Source organism: Culex quinquefasciatus, chromosome 2 (genome assembly GCF_015732765.1).
Source record: "Culex quinquefasciatus strain JHB chromosome 2, VPISU_Cqui_1.0_pri_paternal, whole genome shotgun sequence".
Classification (NCBI taxonomy): Eukaryota; Metazoa; Arthropoda; class Insecta; order Diptera; family Culicidae; genus Culex; species Culex quinquefasciatus.
Genome location: NC_051862.1, coordinates 11,619,948 through 11,638,348, shown reverse-complemented (window position 1 = coordinate 11,638,348; position 18,401 = coordinate 11,619,948). Strand labels below are relative to the sequence as shown.

At 35.1% G+C, this 18,401-nt stretch overlaps 1 protein-coding gene across 1 annotated transcript; it reads left to right on the top strand.

The window, feature by feature from the left end:
• Positions 1–671: 671 nt before the first annotated feature.
• Positions 672–1,986, top strand: LOC6045581. The gene is made up of 2 exons (XM_001862886.2): positions 672–855; positions 915–1,986. The coding sequence occupies exons 1-2, from the start codon at positions 763–765 to the stop codon at positions 1,875–1,877; spliced, it is 1,056 nt and encodes a 351-aa protein (XP_001862921.2). The 5' UTR covers positions 672–762; the 3' UTR covers positions 1,878–1,986.
• The last annotated feature ends 16,415 nt before the right edge of the window (positions 1,987–18,401 follow it).

Sequence of the window (18,401 nt, the reverse complement as noted above, 5' to 3'; positions counted from 1 at the left end):
TTTAACATTTTAACATTTTAACATTTTAACATTTTAACATTTTAACATTTTAACATTTTAACATTTTAACATTTTAACATTTTAACATTTTAACATTTTAACATTTTAACATTTTAACATTTTAACATTTTAACATTTTAACATTTTAACATTTTAACATTTTAACATTTTAACATTTTAACATTTTAACATTTTAACATTTTAACATTTTAACATTTTAACATTTTAACATTTTAACATTTTAACATTTTAACATTTTAACATTTTAACATTTTAACATTTTAACATTTTAACATTTTAACATTTTAACATTTTAACATTTTAACATTTTAACATTTTAACATTTTAACATTTTAACATTTTAACATTTTAACATTTTAACATTTTAACATTTTAACATTTTAACATTTTAACATTTTAACATTTTAACATTTTAACATTTTAACATTTTAACATTTTAACATTTTAACATTTTAACATTTTAACATTTTAACATTTTAACATGTTAAACATTTTAACATTTGTACATTTAACCTTTTTCTATTACATATTTAAGATGAAAATAACAATGCATTTTTGTCAATATTTTTCCCTTCGTGCAAGCATCATTCTTTGAAATATTTCACGATGTTTCAAATCTTAAAAGTTTCAGTGACGGGTGTTTGTTTTGAATTATGTGATAATAATTTTGTTTTGATTCTTTGAGATTCAGATTTTCCGGGGTCTCGTCCGGCTTATTTGACAAAAATATTGCCAAAGGAGATGGGTCTCATAGAGGACGAAGTCCTCGAAGTGTCCCGCCTGTGTTGCAACGTAATTCCCGGATCTAAATTGATCACCTGCATGAGCTCGCTGGTGAGTTGTTTATCAAAAAGTTTTCTATTTATATTTAACTTGCGAATTCTCTCCGACAGATTCGGGTGGACCTGTACCAAACCGAGTCACGCCAGCTGACCGCTTGTATTCGGTTTCCGTCGGAATATCCTCGCAACAAGTTGCTGGTGGAATTCAAAAGCAAAACGATGTCACTTACCTTTCTGGAACGCTTCACGAAAATTTGTGACGAAAAGGGCGCGGGGTTTGTGGGCAAACCTCAGGTCATGTCGATGCTTAAATTTGTTGACGGTTATTTGAGGGAGAATCCACTTTGTATTGTCACGCAGGAGATATTTGGAGTTAAGAAGCTTCTTGAAGGTACGGGAGGAGAGCTCAAATTACGCCAGAAGACTTCAAGCGTAAGTTTGATGGCGCGAGGAGGTCCGTACCATTTTGGGGCCAAGTTTCACGTACCTGAAGAGTACCCGGTTCAACGGATTCAATGGGAAGACTGCGATTGTAACCTGCCCCAAGCCCTGATTCGATTCGTCAACGGCCAGTCGAAGGAAATTGCTAGGCAATGCGTAGAGGCGCCTTTGAGAAAGCTCAAAACTGACCAGGAATTTCAACCGAAGCCAAGTCTCGAACGCACGTTACGATTTATCATTGAGGCCCTGAAGGGACTACCCACCGACCGTTGTCCAATCTGCGAAGAATTGTCTCTTCCCTCGACCTTAGTGGAAGCAGAAATTTCCGACGAGGATGATCGCTTCCTGATTCGAATGTTTTGCGGCCACATCTACCATCAGGGCTGCCTGAAGAAGTACATGAGCGAGCCACCGTTTCCACCTGGTGGGAAAATTTGTCCCGCCAGGAGGAAGCATCCACGATCGGATCGTAGCGCAGGAAGGAGGCCTGCGGTGGAGTCCAACGAGCTCTGCCAGCAAAGGGTCACACATGACAAGTGGGGCTTGAACGACGTAAAGTCGGCGGAGGCCAAGTGGGCACACCAACAAGCCAGGATAAGAGAGCTGGAGGAAGTTATCGATTTCATGAGTTAGGACGGTTGGAGGGAAAATGTGGATCAATTATTGGCTGTTTATCAAAGTACTGTGTAATCAAAACTTCAAAACTATTTGAAATAAATTATTGAATAAAAATTATACACAATCCAAAATTGAGTTTTATTCAACGAATTCCGTTGAAAAGGTTGAAAAGCCACCATGTAGCTAATTTATTCGTCTAACTTTGTTGTCTGCGGCGTGGCAGACAAGGGCGCGCAGAAATCTAAGAAACAATCGGATGAATTAATATTGCGCGTAGATTCAATATTCCGTCCAGGTGGCGACGACCCGCAACCATATGGCACACCGTCGAAGTGAACAACCATTATATGGTAATTAAATTTGGTTTGCCCACCTACCTTAAATAGCAGGAATTTGAAAATGAGACTAATAGCAAAGATCAATTAGCATGCAGGGTGGATCTTTCCAGTTAGAAATTTGAATATAATAATACAAAAATAAATGCAGCCCCCAAACTGGCGCCAGGATTTGAAGTTTTGTGCAGCTTTGAAACCGTAAATCAAAAGGCGCAGTGAAACGTTTTTCCTGGAATTTTGAGGAAGCAGGCGCGGGTTACCGACATATGGGGCCATTTTGATATTCTTGTTTCATTTGTTTTGCAAGCTAAATCAAATCATGAAATCACATTGTGCATTTGTCTGTTCTGCTTGTTGCATACTCATCAGGCGCAATCAATGATATGCAGGCATTTGAGCCAAAACATTACGCCCGGCGAGTAGGCTTACAGTAGAACACAACCCCACATTTTGACAGAATATGAAGCTTTATATAGGGAGCGTGTTTAGTAGTTTTTGCCTTCTTCACTAAGTTTTGTAGTAACAATTTTCTACGTTATCGTGACTTTTCATAGTTTTCATTATTTAGATGAATCTTTGTCTTTCGATTTCATGGGTCCGAATATGCCATGTTAGCATGATTGTTTTCTACTTCCAAGTCTCCAATTCAGAAGTTGTCCTCCTTCGATTTTTGTTTCCATTTTTATATGTTTTAGTGCACAAAAAATGACAACTTTTGTGCTATAGAGTATGACGGACGTGTGATGCTAAATTGTGATTTTTATTTCATAATGATTTTTGAAAAGTACCCAAGTGCTGCCCATTCGGCCTCCATTTTCAATCGAATCTTGGAAACTATTTATTAGATTTTTGTTGAATTGAGAAACTCGTGTAAAATTTTCTAATCCCTTTGAAAATTTATATTTCAAATTGAAAAAGAAACGCCAAACATTTCTATATGGTTAGGAAAATTTTACACGAGTTTAACTTTTTAACATTAAAAATCCGATCAACAGTTTCTAAGCTAGAAAAAAGAAGTTGAAGAGAATTTTTCAGCTTTTGAAATGTATTTGTTTGCACCATATTTTTTGTATAATTTTTATTTTCAGAAATTTTCTCTTGAAAATGGCTGTAATTCAAAAGCAGTGCATTTTATCTTAAATTCAAAAAAATTCTTTGTTATTTCAAAGTCAATTTCGCACTGTTTTGTTTACTGTTCTGCAATGATTTATTTATTTTTCTAGTGGGAAATATCGGTACTTTATAAAAAAAACATAACTTGGTGAAAATCAAAACGTCCATCAAACGTTGTAACTCAAGATTTGCTACTTTTTGTCCACTAAAAAAAACCCAAAAAAACGAAGAAGGTAAACTTTATCAAAATCGAATTTTTGTGAAAATAATAGTTCAAAAATTGGTTATCCCTCCTAAACTCCGCCTCTACACATCGAAAAAAAAAAACAATGTTTCAACCAATTTTTGATCTGTAGAAAGCTTTGAGAGAAAACCTCTTAAAATTTTAGAAAGTTTTAGGGTTGGAAGTTTGACTTGTTTTATGTGAATTTGTCAATGTTTTCAAAAAAGACAGTTTTAACTTTGGCTGTAAAATATATTTTACTAACATTTCCTGTATTTATATTAAGTAAACATAAGTATGCAGTAATTTTGGCAGATTCACAGACTATGTCTCTACGCATTTTTTTACAATTTAAATGGTCATGGTGCTCTTATAAAGCGAAACATGTGAAAAACACGCAAAGAATACTACTAAAAACAAACATAAACCTTACAAGATAGATGCAAATCAAAATATTAAGAATAAAACAAGAAAAGAATAAAACAAAAGACGTAAAGTTTTTCGTAGAACAAAAGTTGCTGAAAATTAGGAGGTCACGGGAAAAAATAAAATTTTCGAAAAACAAATTTGGGACTAGAGAGTTATATTCCTTTCTGTGAACCATTTTTATCGAATTGTCCTACAATTTTGCCGAAGACACCAAATCGATTCGATAATTCTTTTTCAATACAAATTATTTTTGAATAGCTTCAAATAATAGTTATCTTCATTAAAATAACAATTAGAAACAGTTTTTTTGCTCTATTCATTGTATAACAAAAGATACAATATGTATCCTAAAAAGCTAATCCTTTTAATTCCGCTATATATTTTTTAATATCTTGACAGATACGTATTTCGTCTACTACTTGCAGACTTCATCAGTGTTCTGTTCTCTGTTCTGTTCAAGTCGAGAACAGAACACTGATGAAGTCTGCAAGTAGTAGACGAAATACGTATCTGTCAAGATATTAAAAAATATATAGCGGAATTAAAAGGAACAACTCGTCTCTTTGTATTCACAGTAATGCATTCTGCTAAAACGCTCAACCAAACCACAATATTTTTCAAGCTTTGATCTTTTTATCAATAATTGGTCCAACATTTATCTCATTTGCTGGAAAAGAGAAAAATAAACAATCGATAGCACTAAGGGTCAGGGTTTGGCAACACATTTTATACCCTCTGGTTTCCAGACAAAATCTTAAATGAAAATAAGAACAGAATGGTTTTCTTGGATAGATAATCAAACGAAAAATTTAAATCGACAAAAAGTGTTGTCAAATTTAAACATTTTGGATTGAAAAGAAAATATATGTATTTTTTGTTTTACTTTTTTCAAAAAAAAAACAAAATAAAAACAAAAAATCATCAGAAAATATTTGATCAACACTTTTGCTCTAGTTTGAAAATAACTGCAATTATTGTTTTTGTTGCACACGAAAATAATTTTTTTTCGAGAAATAAATGAAAATGTACTGGCAGAATACTATACAATACAATTGTGTTTGCAGCGTTTATACATTTTTCAACGTTTTTGCAGTCTTTTTTATTTGTGATAGTAATTTTATACATCTTGTGTGCTTTCAAAGTAGCTGAACTTTTAAACTCGTTGATTAAATAATTATCAATTCTACAATTTTTGAAGTTTTTGCCTTCCTCACATTACTGAGAAAAGGCTATAAAATCACTCGAAAAATGAACTTCCCAATTAGACCTCCTAGACCCACCTTCATGTATACCTAATAGGTATTACCTATCTACTCAGAATCAAATTCTGAGCAAATGTCTGTGTGTCTGGTGGGATGTTGATCAAAAAATTGTCACTCGATTATCTCGACATTGGCTGAACCGATTTTGTCCGTTTTGGCATCATTCGATCCGTCTTTGGGTCCCATAAGTCGCTATTAAAAATTATGCAGTTAAGTTAAGTACTTCAAAAGTTATGCTAAAAAAACGATTTTAACAAAAGTCCGGAAGATTGTAAAAAGGGTGGTTTTTGCAAGAAAACCCGTCATGCTATAGATTTTCAGAAAGGTTTCTAAAAGACCTTTCCAACGCGTCCAAGACATTGAAGATCTGACAACCCTATCAAAAGTTATAATCACTTAAGTGTTTTTTAAACACTTTTTGGAGGCCGGATCTCAGATATTTTGATGACAACGTTGTCGGATCTCTCATGCGACCTATCGTTGGTTAGGTATTCAAAAGACCTTTCTAACGCGTCCAAAACATTGCAGATCTGACAACCCTATCAAAAGTTATAAGCACTAAAATGTTATTCACGCACTTTTTGGATTTTGGATAGCACCCTTTAAATGTGAGGAAGGCGCCAACCACTAAGGGTGGATTAAGTAACGTTTTTCAAATAACTTCAAAATATCTGAATTTTGTTCAATAGTTATTATAAACATTTAAAGATGACTTACGCTTCACGAACTTCAAAAAACTATCCACGCTCAAGAAGGAAATACAATGTCAGCTCAAAATACGATTATTTGCTTGCCATAATAAAACACACACTATTCTTTTCATTGTTGACTTTCCCACGTTTCCCTCAAAAAGGCATCCTGCTCCATAATTTACACCGGTTTGAAAAATGCATTTCAACTCTTCTTTTTGGCACTTTGAGACCCACTTTACGCAAAATATGATTTTAATCATCGCCGTTCTTTTGTTACCGCGTAAAATAATAATAATCTTGTTCGGGGGGTGTGCATGTGCAGCAACAATAAAACTCCCAAGATTGACTTTTTTTTTCGTCGGTGGCCAACACCAAAATCACTTGCACGTTCCGGTATTTACAACCGAACTTACGAGCTGATTAAAATTTACGAGCGCACCCCTGCTGGAGCCACGCGAATTCAACCACTCATAAACAATCATTTGATTTAAATTACAATACCATTAGCGGCTTCTGGCGGTGTCCAGATCGTGGCGGGAATGTCTTTTCTGCGGGACGTGTCATTGTTTGTGACCGCGCCACGGCACCCGGTGCGAATTCCCAGGGCGGTCGAAAAAGAGCGAAAGAGAAACAACGTGTTAAAAAAAGGTGTCTTTTTTTCTGAAAACGTTAAGAAAATAATATCGATGAAAGTTGTTTAACAATATTTTGTAAAACAATTTCAAATGATTTCAAACAAATCGTTGAAGACGCTTCTGGAGTTTTTTTTTAAAGGTCCAATAAACCAAATTTTCAGTTTTGGTTTTTGGGGTGTTTTAAAAAAAAACTCCATTTTTGAAATAAATCATTTCAAAGAATTTCAAATATCTTTAAAGGTGGATTAGTCAAATTGTCGAAATTAAATTTATATTCCAGTGGTGAACTGTTTCAATTTTTCATTTCTGCTAAACTCTCAACTCTTCGACTCCGGAAAGGTCGTCCAAAAAAGACTTTAATGAAGCCGATTGAAAATAAGCTAACAAAACTAACGACGTGGTGGAAAGTGTGTGTATCAATTTGGCATTATACCAAACCTTAACCAAACTGATTTTCGGGTGCCAAATACTGGACGTTGCTTAAAATATGCACGAAATCGGTGGGTGTGGAGCAATTTTATCGGACTCGATCGAAGGAAGATGCAAATTTGTTCAGATAAGAGAAAACGAGACCGAATTGTGGTTGGCAGCGCGGGAGGATTCAAACGTTTAACAACAAAGTTTGGCTGAGAATGATCGGGTCCATTGTGTTTGCCGAAAGGAATCACTTTTGATGTTAATGTGATCACCTGTCTGTCCCATTAGGTTGTAAATTGGTCAATTTTCTAAACATCCGCATAAAATACGTTGCTACTTTAGTGTTGCAAAACTTTTGATTCGAATATGTTCAAAAATCATTTAGTTAAAAAATAAACTCCTTGGAATTTATTCTAAACAAATTAACTCTACCTGGACATTTAGCTTGGTTCATGTTAATTAAACCGTCTTAATGTAAATTCAATTCCTCACGTTTTATAATTTATTATGTTGCTCCTAATGTAACAGGTTTCTCCCAACTCCTGCTGTGAGTTTTCAGCCATCACCAGATCGTGTACAATGTGATCTAAATGGCCAGCTCAATTGCTTATCAGCAGCAGATCAAACTTGATCCAAGCTTGTTGATTGAAAAAAAGTCTCACCTCGACGAGTCTCAAGCTCGCGTCATTCTGGTGGATTGGCCACGCGCCATAACTACCGGTTACTGTTGGTGTGACAAATCGAAGAACTTGATACGGGTACTGCACTGGGGAGACCTCCCCAGAGAGTTCAGCACCGTGTACCTGTCTTATATCTTAATTATGATCATTATTTTACATAAATAATTGCCTAATTCTTTCAAGCTGATTGAAATTATATGAGGTGTGGATTTCTCTGATTAATAAATTAAAGTGCACAACAATTGCTGGACGTTTCATAACATTAAATTGTCATTTGATCTATGCAAAATCAACAAAACACATCATAAAATAAATTTTTCTAACCTTTAATATTCTCTTTATATTTGACACACAATATGACATTTTAGAACTGAAGTGAAAATTATTCAACCATCGAAGAATGTTCCTAAAAATTCGCAAATAAAACATTTTTGAATTCCATTTTCGTAACGCTGTAGGTGAAAACTTGGGAAAAAGGTACCGTCATCTGGGGTGAATCGGGCCACATGGGGCGAATTGGGACAGCTGTTTTAGCAATGTTGCAGCCTAATATTTTGATATTTTTGTGTGGTTTCTGATAGACCAGACTCAGAGCAACGAAATGTGTACATCCATTTCCAAATATGAAACTTTCAACTGCTCTGAAACGTGCTGTCTCTATTCAAACTGTTGTCCCAATTCGCCCCAGATGACGGTACTCTAGAAAAATCAATCAAAATTAATGTAATTGTTTTAAGGCACATATTTAAGTTTGTGTCGCCCTCTCCTCTTTATAATCAACCCGGAAAATCAGGGGGCAAAATTTTTTTTTTTGATTTTATGTAAAATTCCAATAAACTGTCCCGCAAAAAAAATGTTTAGCGAAAAAAAAAATTTCCCAAAAAAAGAGTTCCCAAAATCGATTTCTAAAAACGTGCCATGGGATTTGAACTCTTTGTTCGTGGTTTCGATTTTCATGAACGCTTGTTCACGATTTTGGGAACTCTTTTTTCTCCGTATAGGAGCCTTATTCGTCCCATGTTTCGTTCTCTTTAACTTTTTGATTGCGTTTTGGTTTAAATGTTATTTTTTTTTTTCAATGGTGTATTCATTTTGCACCGTTCTGTAAACTGATTTTTCTCTCACTCGATTGTCATTATTTTCTTTTTCTCAGACTAGCTGCAAAACACACAGGGGCACTAGGGTGGCAAATTTTTTTTTTGGATAATTCTTATCATCTTTGCTAAAAGATTCCAAAGAAATACTAATTTTTTTTAAGTTTTTACTGTTTTCACTTCTAATTAAATTATAACTTTTTTGAGGATTTTGATTAAAATAGATTTTTCATAAACGAATGAGCAAAAATAATGTATTTTTTCAGACCAACTTTCTGTGACAAGGTTTTGGTTGAAAAAAGCTTTAAATGGCAAATTAATCATATAAAAAATGTCTTAAATAAGTCAAGAAATTAGGCCGATGCAAATATTTTTAAAAGTTTTTGTCCCTTGGCTCTGGCCGGAGTCGAGGGGGGGGGGTGGGCAAAAATAAATAAATATTAAAATAACATGCCATAGTTTCAACATTTGCATGGAAAAAGTGTTTTAAAATGTAGTTTACACTAGTTCAGTTGTTTTGCAATAAAAGTTTTCAAAAAATGTAAAATTTGACGAAAATAAAAATTTAAGCAAAAAAAAACATCGATTTTTTTTCAAAATTCAAAAGATTTTTAAATCAACCCAAACATGCTAAAAATGGTTCTAAACACAGGAGAATTCATTTTAAATTGATTATAACTAATTGCACTTAAATTTTCATAAAAATATTGAAGTTTTTTGAAAACATATTTTTTTGCCCCCTGATTTTTCGGGCCAATTTTGAAAGGGGGGGGGGGGACAAAAGATTTGAGTCCAAATTTCTTTTCAATAAATTTTATCTTGCCTCGTTAATTTTTCAAACTTTAAAAAAGCTTGCAATTTAAACGTTTTTTTAGTTAATGATATCAGGGTACTTAACTTCAATTGACAAAAATAATTACAATATAATTTAAACCAAAACAAATTAAAAATAAATCAAAAAACACATCTGTGAATGTTATCTTTGTTTTTCTTTTTTGAAATCAAGATATATAAATCATATTTGCAACACTTGTTTATTTATTTGTTTACTTGAAACAACCTAATAAAATAAATTTAATGAAAAAATATTAAACATTAGTTCCAGCCCGCCACTGTTTCAGAAAAATCATATCTGGCCCGGAGGGCCAAAAGGTTGGGCACCCCTGTTTTAAGGGTTTCAAAATATCATTGATCTGTTTTCTTGAAAAAAAAAATTATAGTGCCCCTAGAAATACTAGAAAAAAAAACAATTTGATTTGACAGCAAACATAGAATTTCACGAAAACTTGAATAAATATGTAACATTGATGAATATCTTGTAATATTGCGGGCGTCAATAATTAAAGTTCACGCGCGCTGATATGATCGCAGAAGAATGGCCACTTGAGTTTTCAGCTGGCTTTTTGAAAAAAAAAAAAAATTGAAAGCAAACCATCTTGACAGCCAAATCAACGCGGAATTTCAGTTCAACGTGCAGATTTTTACACCGCGGTAGTTTGGCGTCTTTAACCTCCTTTCACTCAATTTATTCAACCTCCTGTCAAATTTACGATTCGAATGTTTCAGATTTTCTAAAAATTTCCCGAGGAATCCGAGTATATCAAAATTTTGCCCAAAAAGTGCCGTCTTCTTGGGCTACAGGGCAAAAGCTAACGCTGTAAAAAGTTTGTTATAGAAAACCCTTTTTTTTTAATCTATGAGAAAAACTGCCATTGGCCAAAAAGTTAATTCCGTAGGTTTATAGTTCATTAAATTCCCTGTCATTTGACATGTGGAAGTATGGGTGTTGGAGGCTGTTGCAAAAAGATATTGAGGTTTTAAAAAATCCATTTTTCACAGTAATCTGCAAAAGCTTTGAGAAAAAGTCAAACCAATCTTAGATGTATATAGGGGAGTGTGGGGTAATTTGGACACCCTAAGGAAATTGCACTGTCACGGGCTGTATTAATATTTTAAAGGAATGTGGATGACACCAGAGGATAATAGAGACCATATTTGATGGAAAAATGTCATTTATTTCGATAAATTTTGATGAAAACCCCATTTTTATCGCAACAATTAAAAGGTGTCCAAATTACCCCCACATTTTTGTGTGGGGGTAATATGAACCCCCCTTTGGGGTAATTTGGACATGCCTTGTGGGGTAATATGGACATACCTTGTGGGGTAATATGAACACCTTTTGAGGGGTTATTTGGACACATGTTGAAGAATAAGTTTAACATTTGATTTTTTGAGCATGTTTTTAATCCTTCAACCTGGTTTTGTAATTGCTTTATATTTTGTAGTGTTGTTTTGCTCACAATATTTCATCAAAGGTTTAAATAATGATTTTGTGATAGAACTATAATTCAATAGGAAGATAACAAATAGTTCAGTGTAGTATACATAATTTAATCATTAATACTGAAATGATTTAAACATTGATTCTGGATAAGGCAGAAGTATAGTTTTTAGTGATTAAGGTATCGTTTATGTTTATATAAATCAATCTTTATATAGAATTTATTAGCCTGAAAATATCATTTTTTTATTTTACATTCTGTAGTCCTTCAAATTTAAATATTATTGTAAACCAGCATAGAAATTAGAAATGTCAAAGAAATTAATTAAAAGCAATCAACATTAGAGTCTTGTTGAACGCCAAATGTACAGTAATCAGATTTTCATCAATTCGAATATTGTAATAAATTTATCTAAATTAAAAAATAGGGGTTTTGTGAAAATTCTCATTGCTCACATTCCTTTTTGATTGTTTTGACATGTTAAATCCCTCTAAATTAATCTAAATCGCTTTTAAAAACTCATCCAACCATGAAAGTTACTTTTTTGTTGCCTGACAGGTAGACTTTCAGGTATGTCCAATTTACCCCCATAGCATATTCTATCATAAATTGCAATTTTTGATGATAAAAATGGATAAAAAGCACAATTTTTATACGTACATATCTCAGGCATCGTCCAAGCAACCCCCTTAAACATAAAATGTCCACATTTTTGCCATATAACCCCTGCAAAACCTTATTTCCTAACCTTCAAATATTAGAATTTATGGCAGTGCCAACCGGCCTTTTGAAACTTTTACATATTACACCAAAACTACTTAACCTATTCTAACTTTTTTGGTTTGTCCATACTCCTAGGCCATTACTAGTACTAGCCTTATCACTTTAATTGCCGTTTTCACTTTATATCCCAAGAAAACGTGATTTTTAAAGGGGTGTCCAAATTACCCCCCCTGTCCATATTACCCCAAACTCCCCTAGCACATTTTCAAGTGCTTCAAATGGCATTTAGAATGCATCTTAGAGAGTTGGAATTAATCAAGTTTTACGCAAATGGGAGCAATTTTAGATTTTTCATGTTTTTTGGACCTCAAACTTGAATGCCCGTTTTACCCCACTTCCCTTTGTCGTAGAAGACTCATATTTGGCATGAGTTCAACTCATGTATGGACAAACAAACGCCGAAAGTTTCATCCAAATCGGAGCACCTCGATACGACCTCTAGAACAAACCGAGCAATATCTACAAATACTGCCTCTTAAGGTGCTGGTCTCGCTTTGATCATTTTTTTTTGAGAAAATTAAAATTTCCCAAGCCAGTTTGACAAGTCGCAATAATGCGATCGATAGCAATAATTTAGTGCGAAGTCCAAGTTAGTGAGAATTGCGCAATACTGTTCTACATCTTTTCATCACCCGTACAGAGTCCTTAACGCCACAGTCATTTGGGAACCCGAACAAGACTTCAAGTTCAACGCGGGGTTCCAAATTACTTTGCCTTTAAGTCGTCGTCTAAACTTTGATTCTAAATCATGACCAACACAACCACTGACCAAAATAACGCCAGGTTCATCGCGTCAGCAGAAATGATAAAAAGCCTCACCGATTAGCGGGGACAGCACTTTTCGTGCATTCGTGAACGGCACCATGCTGCTGCTGCTGCTGCTGTTCCCACAAACGCCCGGACGGTGGTCAGAACTCGTTATGCAAATATGCGTTGAGCCCTGGTGCAGCAGCATAGCATATGTATCATTTTTCTCGCCGAATAGTCACCATAAATTAAGATCTAATAGGTGTCGACTCGCTGGCAGAACCAATTTAGTGCCAGCCTTCTCGGGTGGTACGGTCGCGCTGCCAAAATTAATTTCTTTGACCTTCACTGGCTGGCAACACTGGCCATCGCGGACAGGAACCAACTCAGCGGGATATCGCGCGCGCGCTCGTTTTTATCGCGAAGCATCGCGCGCCAAAATGACTAATGACCTGCGCGCGCGATTTCACGGACTCGTGGTCCAAAAACAGTCCCCGGCGGAACCTTAAACCAGAGCGATGATGAATAGCCAGGATGGGGTCCCTAGGACGAAATTAATGAAGACCTTTGCGATGCACAAATGGGATGTCATTTTTTTGATTGCCCACAATGTTGCCCACGGTCGCCAACGCGCGGTTTCCAATTTCTTTCCTGGCGCAATAGCCCGACCACGACGGTCAAGGTCCAACTCGGCCCAATCCTGTTGAATGAAGTGAAAATTGATTTTCAGAGTGCATCGGCATTAAAATGGGCGAAAATTGAGCGCTTTTTAAATTTGAAACCTGTTTCTGGGGGGCTAAAGTTGGTCAATTTCATTGAACTGCCACACACGTGCTTTTTTTCGATAGACTCTCCCTCCCCTCCCTCCTCCTTCCTCTAGCATGTCGCGTTTCAGTTGCATAAAAGTCGGTTTCTTCCTGCGTCAGGTGTCGCATCGAAAAGAAGAGAGCAACAAAAAACTGTGGAAATTTTCACAAAATTTGCATATTGTGACCATTTGATACCGTACCGACTGATTTGTGGGAACGAAAATTTTGGCACCATGCTGATTGCAGGCCAAAAACGAGTGTGGCAAGCTCTTTTTTTTTGGGTTTGGTTTTGGTGTATACTGATGACACATCGAACCGGTTTAGTGGAAGCTCAATTCATAATGTGTGGTTGAATTTAATTTTTTAATTGGCTTTCAGAAATAGTGAAATCAAATTTATTTAAAAATATTTTGAGACATTTCATTCAATTGGGATGTATTTTTAAATAAGTTAATAAAATAATTTTTTACCTAAATCTTAAATTAAATACATAATTTCAAGTTAAAAAAAAAAAACATTTTTTTTAACAGCGACGTAAAAATATCATTGATTTCTTCCTTTGTTATCCCGATTCCATGCTGATTATCATTGAATATTTCCTAGTGGGAGTGATTGACCTAATTTGCGATTTGAGGCCTTTTCTGCCTACTCTGCACTGCATTGCATTGGTTTAATCCTTAACAAACCAAACCTTCACAAGGCAGAGTACACTGAAAACCCGATGGTTTTAAAAAGATTGTTGTGGAATTTAATATGATATGAGAGCAATTCCAGCCCAAAACAGGAATTTTTCAGGTACCTTTTTCTCGACCCTCTCCGATTTCAATGAAACTTTATAGACATGTTATCCTACGCTTATATAAGCCATTTTTGTGTATATGGAGCCAGTTCCACTCGATAATGACATTTGAGAAGGACGTAAGTGTTTTAAATATTTTTGTAATTCGGAATTTAAAAATTTCTGTATCTCGAAGCCGTTGCATCGTATCAAAAAATGGTCAGAGACAAACTTGTAGGAAATTTGATGGGCTTTCCGAAAAAAAAATACACTGAAAGAAAAAAACACGCCACTTTCATGAGACTTTTTGATTTTTAAGTTTAAAAGTCAAATTTGAAGGTGAGCCCACGATTTTTTTTCGTTCAAAATTTTTGTGAAGATAGCCTAACATGTTACAAAAAGGCTCAAGAAAAATGCAGGATGGAGCAACTCACCTAAAAAAATACAAAAATCATTTACTGAAACGGTTTTTTTGAAAAGTGCTCTAAACGTCAAAATTTTCACAAACCGTGTGGGAGTGGGAATCGATGCTCCAGACAATTTTACATAAAAGTCTCCATATTGAGTACTGTCCTAAGTCAAATCCTTGTGAAGTTACAGCGGTTTTAAAAATAAAAATGTTGAAAAAATAGGTTTTTTGATGGCTTTTTTCAATTTATATATGACAGACTTGATTTTTCAGTCTCGAAAATATTTTTACCGGAAAGCTCGTCCAATTTCCCATAAGATTGTCTTTGACCACTTTTCAAAATAACTCATTTTTTTGATGATATAAGCTAATTTACTATCCAGGTTGCTATATTAAACTGAAAAAATATTATGTTTCCAGTTATGAGCAAAATTTTTATTTTTAAAACCGCTGTAACTTCACAAGGATTGGACTTAGGACAGTACTCAATATGGAGACTTTTATGTAAAATTGTCTGGAGAATCGATTCCCACTATCGGTTTGTGAAAATTTCGACGATTAGAGCACTTTTCAAAAAAACCGTTTCAATAAATGATTTTTGTATTTTTTTAGGTGAGTTGCTCCATCCTTCATTTTTCTTGAGTCTTTTGTAATATTTTAGGCTATGTTCACAAAAATTTTGAACGAAAAAAAATCGTGGGCTCCCCCTCAAATTTGACATTTAAACTTAAAAATCGAAAAATCTCGTAAAAGTAGAGTTTTTTTTTCTTTCAGTGTATTTTTTTCGAAAAACCCGTCAAATTTCCTACAAGTTTGTCTCTGACCACTTTTTGATACGATGCAACGGCTTCGAGATACAGAAATTTTTAAATTACGGAATACAAAAAAAATTAAAATACTTACGCCCTTCTCAAATGTCATTATGGTAATTCTCCGCCAACTCACACAGCAGTTGCCCTGACCTCTCTTCGATTTGCTTGAAACTTTGTCCTAAGGGGTAGCTTTTGTCCCTGATCACGAATCCGAGGTCCGTTTTTTGATATCTCGTGACGGAGGGGCGGTACGACCCCTTCGATTTTTGAACATGCGAAAAAAGAGGTGTTTTGCAATAATTTGCAGCCTGAAACGGTGATGAGATAGAAATTTGGTGTCAAAGGGACTTTTATGTAAAATTAGACGCCCGATTTGATGGCGTACTCAGAATTCCGAATAAACGTATTTTTCATCGAAAAAAACACTAAAAAAGTTTTAAAAATTCTCCCATTTTCCGTTACTCGACTGTAAAATTTTTTGGAACTTGTCATTTAATGGGAAATTTAATGTTCTTTTTGAATCTACATTGACCCAGAAGGGTCATTTTTTCATTTAGAACAACATTTTTCATTTTAAAATTTCGTGTTTTTTCTAACTTTGCAAGGTTATTTTTAGAGTGTAACGACGTTGTACAAAGTTGTATAGCAGACAATTACAAAAATTTTGATATATAGACATAAGGGGTTTGCTTATAAACATCAGGAATTATCGCGATTTTACGAAAAAAAGTTTTTAAAAAGTTGGTCGTCATCGATCATGGCCGTTCATGGTCACCCGCGACAGACACGGACGACGAAACAAAGAGAAACGCAAAAATGACTTTTTCAAAACTTTTTTTCGTAAAATCGCGATAACTCGTGATGTTTATAAGCAAACTCCTTATGTCTATATTTCAAAATTTTTGTAATTGTCTGCTCTACAACTTTGTAGAACATTGTTACACTCTTAAAAATAACCCTGCAAAGTTAGAAAAAACACGAAATTTTAAAATGAAAAATGTTGTTCTAAATGAAAAAATGACCCTTCTGGGTCAATGTAGATTCGAAAACAACATTAAATTTCCCATAAAATGACATGTTCCAAAAATTTTTACACTCAAGTAACGGAAAATGGGACAATTTTTAAAACTTTTCTAGTGTTTTTTTCGATGAAAAATAGGTTTTTTTCGGAATTCTGAGTACGCCATCAAATCGGGCGTCTAATTTTACATAAAAGTCCCTTTGACACAAAATTTTATCTCATCACCGTTTCAGGCTGCAAATGATTGAAAAACACCTCTTTTTTCGCATGTTCAAAAATGGAAGGGGTCGTACCGCCCTTCCGTCACGAGATATCAAAAAACGGACCTCGGATTCGTGATCAGGGACAAAAGTTACCCCTTTTTAACTTCAACTTCATCTTCATCATCCCGGTACGAGAATCGAAGTCACGACCTCTGGATTGGAAACCCAGCACGCCGCTATTCGAAATCCATCCTCTACCGGTCAGTATTCCCAGTGAGCAGGTTTACTCTTTTAAGGGATCTGACCCCTTAGGACAAAGTTTCATGCAAATCGAATAGGGGTCGGGGCAACTTTTCCCGATTTCGTATGAGTTGGTAGAGAATTACCCATTATCGAGTTGAACTGGCTCCATATACACAAAAATGGCTTATATAAGCGTAGGATAACATGTCTACAAAGTTTCATTGAAATCGGAGAGGGTCGGGTACAACCGATCCCCCATTTGGCATGGTATTGCTCATGATATTTTTATTAAAATCTAGCTAAAATTAAAAAAATATATTTTTCTAAAAATTAGTCAACTGAAAGTAACTGAAAAAATTGTTCTTAATACAATTTGGGCCAATAATTAGTGTGCAAATATTTGCAATGTTCAAACAACAGCAACAAGAACCGTTTCTTCAAACATTGCGGCATATCCGGAGAAGGTCCCTTTTCAATCGTATGAGGCAAACTTGTCTGTCACATTCAAAGTGTGGCGGCGGCGGCGGCACACATGAGAGCCGAAATTTGTTCCAAAAACAACCATTTGAAAAGAAGCGGTGTGTAATCCACGCGGGACGAAGACAAACAGTCAAAACGGATTCCGAAAAAGGTCGTCCTCGTTGACGTGGTGTGGTTGTGGGTCCTGCTGCGATTACTAGGGTGGCTCATTCTTAAGATTTAATCAGATATTTAAATCTAACAGCTTTTCAAAAAATATATAATTTGAGGGTTATGTTAATCAAATATTGTTAGAAATGAACCACCCTAGTAATCGCATAAATTTCCAGCTCGAAAAGCCTGATATCACCCTTATTCACGTCGCACGGTGATGTTTTCGTTCGATCTGCCGCCCCAAATCAACAATCATGCAGGTTTTATCATAACGCGATCAATAAAGGAATTATGGCACAAACCTATCGAGCTCTCACACAAGAGGAAAATCCCAAAACTATCGCACTTTATGGTCTCAATCTGTTTTGATATCTGGCATCGGTGCTTCGTTGCCGTTGCGAGCACATTTGTCATGTTTTTATGATCAGCGTGCTGTCATAATGTTTGGATAGGTGATTCCTTCGAAAAAAATGTCTCATTTTCGGGTTGAAAAAAGGGCGTCACATAAAAAAGGGATGAATGGGAAAAGAAGAGCTTTGAATGTTTTGGCTACCGTTTCCCTGGGCTACAGTCGTGAATGTACGATGCACGAGGTTTTTCTCATCAAAGTTCTAGAGGTAAACATTTTAATAGTTTATATTCTTCATTCTTTCCAGAAAATGATAGACAAAATATCAAAATGAAAGTTCTCACGATGATAAATTACGAATGATAACCATCTAATTGATATTTATTAAACAGTGTTAATTTATTCCATTTAACCCACACGCTTAATATGCCCCCAACCACCAATTCTACAAAATTTATGTACGCCCCCTTAATCAACAGTTGCTCCCCGATCACAGCGGTAAAATCGCACAGAATTCGCTATCCAGTTTCCTATAATTGTTGTTCTCCCTTACCCTGCCTGCACTACAGCAAAAGTAGACAGTTAGT